This window comes from Sceloporus undulatus, chromosome 1, assembly GCF_019175285.1.
Source record: "Sceloporus undulatus isolate JIND9_A2432 ecotype Alabama chromosome 1, SceUnd_v1.1, whole genome shotgun sequence".
Lineage (NCBI taxonomy): Eukaryota > Metazoa > Chordata > Lepidosauria > Squamata > Phrynosomatidae > Sceloporus > Sceloporus undulatus.
Window position 1 is genome coordinate 206,225,920 of NC_056522.1, and position 7,875 is coordinate 206,233,794.

Here is a 7,875-nt window from a genome sequence, read left to right on the forward strand (position 1 = left end):
TATTATTATTATTATTATTATTATTATTATTATTATTATTATTATTATTATTATTATTATTATAGTTTATTTCTATAGTGATGTAAATGTATACATGCTCATGACTAACCATTTCCTGTGCTCTGAAACCTGACGCAATTGTCTCACTTTTGTCTTATGGCCTTGGAAAGACAGGGCAGGTGAAATGCACCTATTGCCTGCTGCCCAGTCACAGAAGACAGTGAGGGCATACAAGAGCAGCGTTGTCCATGTTAAAACACACAGAAGTCAATAATCTACCACAGTGATCTTCATGTCAGAATACTTTTTAAAAAATTCTTGCTTGTGTTTTATCTGTATAAACCCTGCCTAAATTATGCCTGTAACATAATTGCAATTATTAATTGTTTCACTCTGGTAATAGTCTATACTTTTTTTCCCCTTTTCATACACAGATGGGGAAAAAGCAGATATTTCTGTTAATATGTATGAAGATATCAATATTATCACAGGTGCACTTAAACTGTACTTCAGGGATTTGCCAATTCCACTAATCACATATGATGCCTACCCCAAATTTATAGAATCTGCAAGTAAGTATTATATTATATTATTCAACAAATGAATGTTTTAGTGCTTGTTATTGTCATTTAGTACTATATATGTCAGTAGCTTGCAATTTTTGATCCTCCAGAGTTTTTGGACTTCAACTCCCCAAAGCCTAGCCAGCTTAGTCAGTGGTCATATATTTTCAGAACTGGAGTCTGAAATCTCAGGAGGCCCAAAGATTGAGAAACACTGGTTAAGGATTTGCATGTTCTATTTACTTGGATCTAAGTAACGTGTGGGAGTAATCTGTAACCATGCAAGAGAGAACAGCTTTTCATTTACACTTCAGCACCCTAAACAGCATTGATATAAGTATTTTCTTATTGTGTTCCTGCACACAAGAATGAATAATTTCAGCTATTTTTTTCCTCGCTCCGCAAAACTGCAAAAGTTTCTACCATTTTCAAGCACTATTCATACTTTTGAGATTTCAGGGAAAACCATTTGTATAAGAATACATGTCATGTGTCTTACCAGAAAATATCTTTGTACAAGTTAACTTTTTGTAGAAAATAATTTTGAACACAAAATTTGAACACACGAGGCAGCATCTTTTTCTCAAAAGATACTGATTTCTTCACAGAAATACTACATAATTTGTATTTGCCCAAACTGCATAAGAAAATCATCCATCATGCTTAGCTAATATAGACAGTTTTGTCCCCTGTGAGACATGCCATGTGAATGGATCAGATAGTCCTAGAATACTCAGCCCTCCAGTAGATCTGTTTTCTCACATGGATCACTTAACCATATAAGCCAAGACTGAGCAACAGCAGTCGGGGGGGGGGGGGGGACAGTTTTATGCCCCAAGACCCTCCAAGACCATGTGAACTACCAGAAATGTCACCACATGCACACACACAAATCCCAAATCACCCAAAGCTGGATGTATGCAAGACTCAACATTTGGTTTTGTTGTTCTTTTTATGTTGAATGGTGCTCTGTAAACTATTTGAAAAATAAATTGCCTAGTTCACAGGTGAATGGCTTCTAGAAGAGGCAATTCACCTCCTCCCCCACCTCCAGTTTATGACCAAAAATCAGTCAGAGGAATCTGGAGAGCTTGGAGGATGTCAATAGATTCTTGAAGGCCACGCAACCCCAGGACCACCCTTTGTCTACCCACTTACCTAAAGAGGGGTATGGGAGGGCTGAATCCTTTCCCTTTTACCTCCTTTTCTGCTTGTCTCTGTGGAAGCAGTTCTCTCAGATGACACTGACAATTCACTATATTAGGCTAGATCCAACTGCCAAGTACCTTCTTTTTTTTCTGCACCTTTTGGCTTACTTTTGATGTTCATATTTTCCATTTTAGAAACCACAGATCCTGATGAACAGTTGGAAATACTTCATGAAGCACTGAAGCTGCTTCCTCCTGCTCACTGTGAAACCTTACGTTACCTCATGGCACATTTAAAGAGGTATGAAAGTGAAAGGTCCTTATCTTTATTCTCAGTGAAAATGGTAAATTAAATTTTTGGTAAATTTTCAGAAGATCTATTTATTATTTATTTATTTTTATTTATATATCACATTTCTCCCAGAGTGGGACCCAGGGCAGCTCACAGAAAGCCTGTATTGGTCCAAAAGTACCTGGCCATAGGTCAAGCTTCATGGACTAGGGACTCCATATTTTTTTCTTGTAAGAAGAGCCAGGAAAATACTTATTTTGCTTTTGTTCTTTACTTGCTGATTTCTGTACAAGAGAGATTAAGAACCAGCCTGCTCACGATGGATTTCATAAATTCCATTGCACCTAAGAACTGATGTCTGTGCTACAAAGCTTAACCCACCTAGGTTAGACCATGGGCCTATATAGATTGGGAGAAAGGGGCGGACAGAGGCCGCTCCTTTCTCCCCCAGATCGTGGCCACTCCAACCAAATGGGAAAAGGGAACCACAAAAGCAGCTCCTTTCTCTACTGCTGCTAAGGTGCCTTAAGCGCCCTGGAGCTGTGCTGTGACATCTGCACCGTTTGGACACAGCGCACAAGGCACATCATCATCATGCACGCTGTGTAAACTGCAGTGTTTCAAGATGATGCGTGGTAGGGCTTGGGAGCATGCGGACGCTCTGCTCTCCCGAGCCCTACTTTTGGCGCCAGTCTGTACCGGTCTGTACCAGATAAGAAATACTACCAGCCACTCTTTCCTTTTTCTTCATATTATTGCAAATTGATTTGAACTGAAGAAGAATTGCAGATTTGGGATGATCTGAGGTAGGGTGCATATTATTTGAAGACTGTGTTTAATTTGGAATAATAAACTGATTTATTTGATTACTTTTGCCTTCTATAAAATTTAAACAAATCATAGTATTATTTCTAAATGAGAACATATAGCTATGAATGAGGATATGCAAGTTTTATGCAGATTTATCTCCTGTGGTCATGGGCCCTGAATCTTTTAAGTGCCTAGCAACAGCCAACATAAGGTAGCATTTAACTTTTTATAGGCATGCTCACTCAGACATGCATGCAGAGAGGGAACAGCTAATGGAGTCTTATCAAATTTATTTGGCCAGCCTGCTTACTATATTCAGAATAACTGTAAATAGAAAGTATAGAGGTTGTTGAAGAACTTAGGAACAATTTACCCAACAACTAACACTTCCTGGCTATCATTGTAAGTATCTGAAATAATTTAATTCCACATAGTGCATTTGACAGTGCCTCAGTGAAAAGGCCATTGTTATGTTTTCTTTATAATTCGCGTGCCTTCATTACAATGGATGTTCAGTCATTTATGACTAAGTCCTTAAATGGGTTTATTTTGAATTGAAAGTCAGTAATATACATTAGAGCTTTTGTATAATCTATTCACAAACTAATTTACAAATACAAATTTGTTCTGAGAGAGGCAATTAACTGCCATAAAGCCAAGCACAGTCTCTCAAGACAGCTATTTGTATGCTATGTTATTAAAGCAGGAGCTAGTAGAAGGGAGAGTACAATCAGTTTTACTGTACTTAGTGTATGCAGTAAGTATGCAATATATCTTTAGATGGTAATATGTCTTTAGATGACACTTTTTCTGCTTATGTAATGAATATAGAAGAGGAAACTATGAGCCTCTTATAAATGCCTGTAGTACTCTTTTACCTGGAGACTTTTAATCTTTCTTCTAAATAAATAACATTGTAAGATATGTTAGGATAAGGGAAAGCCATTTAGTTTTTTAGTTATTTAAATTATTTCTATAGTGTCTTTTTAGGATACAAATCCTTCCAAGCCAGCTTGAAAGTAACATCAAAATGCATTTTTTAAACTACAGTAAATGTTCAAAGACTTAGACATATAAGTCTGAAAAATCAGTGTACCGATACATCTGAGGAAGTAGACAGACGTCTACAAAAGTTCATACCATCAGCTTCTTTCTTTCAGTTAGTCTCAAAGGTGCTACAAGATCCCGTTGCACATTGAAAACATTGTTGTTGCTATTGTGCGCCTTTAAATCATTTCTGACTTGAGGCAATCAGTGGAGTATACTTGGCCAGGTGTTCTGTGAATCACTTGCCCAAGGTCACCCAGTGGGTTTCCACGGTTGAGCAAGGATTCAAACCCTGATCTCCAGATTTTTAGTCCAGTGCTCATACCACTACACCATGCTGGCTCTCCGACAGTAAACATATCAACCATTCAGTGCTGGTGGAACAGAGGGGGGTGGAGTAGCATCTGGCTGTGTCCCAGTAGTCAGACACAGACCAATGACAACTGTCGTCACCTTTGCAAGTCCTCACAGATCTTAATGGATAATGTTACTAGTCTGCATTTGGCTATGGAAACACAGCCAGACACTTCTCTCGGATACAGTATTTCTCTCATCTTGGAGAAAGAATATACAGCTGGCCCTCCTCATCCATAGACTCAATATCCTTGACTTGAAAATATTAAAAAAAACAAATTCCAAACAGCAAACATTGATTATGCCATTGATATAAGGGATACCATTTTACTATGCTATTGTATATAATGGAAGTTGAGCACCCACATATCATGTTATCCACAGGGAGGACTTGGAACCAAACCCCAGTCACCACTAATAGAGTTATCCACTAAGAAGTTGTCTAAACCCCTTTTAAAGCTATCCAAGTCCATAGTCACCACCACACCTTGTGTTGGGAATGTTCCACAGCTAAGTTATACATCCTTCTGTCTGTCCTGAGTCTCCCACCGTTCATCTGCATCAGATGATCTTGGGTTCCAGTATTTTGAAAGAAGGAGAAAAAGGCTTTTTATTCACAAGGACTGATGCACTTCTAGCAGTACCTGTTAGCTGAAAGCATCTGTGGGGTGCTGAAGGGAAAGTGTGCTGTCTTGACACTTATCCATGATGTCCAAGTATTCAAAGCATTTTCAAGACGAGTACATTTATTATCACCCCATGCATTTTGATTGTGTTTGTTTCCCACCCCCACCTTCAGTCAGCCTTGTCGCCTTTCAGTCAGCCTTGTCGCCACAGGTTCTCTACAAGCCTTGGTGAAACGATGCTATGACTGATGACTAAAGGAACTCTGGGAATTATCCTTCTGTCTCAGGGTTGAAGCCATGACAGATAAATCCTAGTTTGGTTTTTTTAACATTTATTTTAAAAAATGTATTATAAATAAAGAACTATATACAAAACATATCACAAAAATAAAGCAAAATAAAACAGTTCATGTCACAACTTTGAATTGTGTTGCAGGTCCCCTTCTTGGGTTCTGTTCAATGTAAGTGGTCATTTTAAAGTCCAGTGCTGTCTTTGTATAAATAATAATATTTTTATTTGTATTCTGCTTTTTCACAAAGGAATCAAAGCGGATTCCAACAGTATAATTAAAACATCAAACAATTTAAAATTACAATTTAAAAACCCCAAGATCCCAACCCTCCCCATCATAAAAACAGTGATCAACCCCTAAAAAAAGATTAAACATCAAAAAAATTAAAACTGTCCAATATGAATACACTAAAATTTCAGACAGATTAGCGCTAGAAATGAGTCTTCCTCTGGAGGGGGGGGGGGGACAGGGGCGATGGTATCAATCAATTTTGATATCAGTATCAATAGTCCGGAAATCTAAATCTAGTCCAGAATGTCCGACCAAAGGTTCAGATGAGATGGAGGTTGTCTTCTCTTGTTTCTATTTTTGTTTATAAAGAATCCTATTTGGTTTTAATATGTAGTGGTGATATGGCTTTTCAACTCCATGTTCATGGGATCAGGACAGCAGCTAATAATGTCTGGTGGCAGCTTGCATTTTAACTTCTACCATCCTTGTTACAGGGTAACACTCCATGAAAAAGAGAATCTCATGAATGCAGAGAACCTTGGCATTGTTTTTGGGCCAACGCTAATGCGAGCACCAGAACTTGATGCAATGGCTGCCCTGAATGACATCCGTTACCAGAGACTTGTGGTGGAAATGCTTATAAAAAATGAAGATATTTTATTTTGAACATATATATGGGTGTGTGCACCTGTTTTTTAAATGGACAGCAGTGAAAATCTGGGGACGATGAAGGAATGTAGCTGGATTCCTATTGTAAGATTTCAGTGTATGAAATATACTTATTCTGTTGCTTCTGCAGCATTATTCAGACCATGCTGGAGAAAGATCGACACATACTGTACCTGCCAATACTGGTAGATCTGGGTTGTTTTGTCATATAGTGCAGGAAATACAAGCTTATGTGATCTGCTTCTTGCTGACCCTCTCTTGTGAAGTTTGTTGTACAAACAACATGATAGAAACAGCACAGCATCTGTATTCTTGAATAGTCTGTGATTGTACCTTAGCATGTTTCTTGATGTAAAGTTGTTGTTTCTTTTTATGTTTCATCATTGGTTTTGGACATTTCCTGAGGACCGGGAAGGAGGAGTAAGGGAGCAGATTGCAGTGGACGACAACCTCCAGCTGTTTAGTGACATCGCCTGTTGTTCTTTTCCTGCCTTGAAAGATCATTTCTTCTAAGGTTTCATAGCATTTGTTAAATGATGGGATACATTTTCTTATACCAGAAACATTCTGACTGCCACTTTAAATAATGCCTTTCTGTATTATTCCAGTTAAAGATGGAAATACTGAATGAGTGAGGATTGTTTTGTTGTTGTTGTTGTTTTTAAATTGTCATTTTGTATTTTTATTGGGCATGCATATTAATTTATTAAAGTTTTGCTTTAGAACTTTATCATGCCTAGCAACTCATTCCCCCCCCCCCCCCCCCCCCCCCCTTGACTTGAGACAGGTAACCCAATCCTATGTATATATATTTGGGAATAGGTTGGGAGGCTGATTCATATCCTGTGCATGGTTCAGTTTCCTTAAGCCCATTTAAATATAATGCATGCCAAGCTCCAGGTGAACTGAAATATCATTCCTGTTATCATCAACTAGCATGCCAGTAGCCATGATTGAGGTTGATGGAGGTAGTACTACAGCACATCTGGATGGAGCCCAGGTTTCAGAAGGCTGCTGCATAGACTGGATTGTTCTATATCATACTTTGCATCTGCAGTCGAACCTAAGAGCCATCATAATAGGACATCATATCCCTTCTTTAGTGCAGCATCCAGTGTGGTTTAACTGAAGCTCTTGTCCCTGTTGGAATGCCCTCGATTCCATACCAGGTGCTGAACTGATAAAACAAAGCAAAGAGGGTGAAAATAATGGAAACTTAATAAAAGTCTGAAACTAACAGAATGAAATTCTACAAAGACAAATGCAACGTTCTTCATTTAGACCACAAAAAACATGCAGGTAGATGTGTTGATATTTTGGGTGATGAACCTTGCCCGTGGTCCCGGTCTGGTGCCAACTGGATGAAGATGCTGGTTTCTCTCCAACTCGGGATCAGAGCGAAAATCCAAACAGGCTTTCAGCTTGCTGGAACAATGCCTGGAGAAACAGCTGCTGAATCAAAGAATCACACTCCCAGCAGTTTCACTCCTTAGAGGGCTTTATTACTTTGTTTCTAATAACACGAGCTAGTCACTACTATACAAAAACTCTTACTGTTACACCACACTATCACCAAACTCTCAGAACTCCCAAACTCCCACAATTCACCAGAACAGCGTTTTTTCTTATACAGTGGACCCTTGTTATACACGGGTTTGGTTCCAAGATCCCCCGTGGATAACAAAATCTGTGTATGCTCAAGTCCCGTTCAATATAATGGCATAGCAAAATGGTGTCCCTTATAAAAAATGAAAAATCAAGGTTTGATATTTGAAATTTATACTTTTTTTGAACATTTTCAAACGGTGTATGCTTGAATCCGTGTATAAAAAATCCGTGTAT

At 38.4% G+C, this 7,875-nt stretch overlaps 1 protein-coding gene across 1 annotated transcript in view; it reads left to right on the forward strand.

Moving 5' to 3' along the window:
• CHN1 (chimerin 1) overlaps nt 1-6,724 on the forward strand; it is a 131,656-nt gene extending 124,932 nt beyond the window's left edge. The window contains exons 8-10 of the mRNA XM_042458383.1: nt 404-572; nt 1,907-2,012; nt 5,859-6,724. Coding sequence (XP_042314317.1) covers nt 404-572; nt 1,907-2,012; nt 5,859-6,030 — 447 coding nt within the window. The 3' untranslated portion in view covers nt 6,031-6,724. The remainder of the gene's footprint in view (nt 1-403; nt 573-1,906; nt 2,013-5,858) is intronic.
• Nucleotides 6,725-7,875: the final 1,151 nt, after the last annotated feature.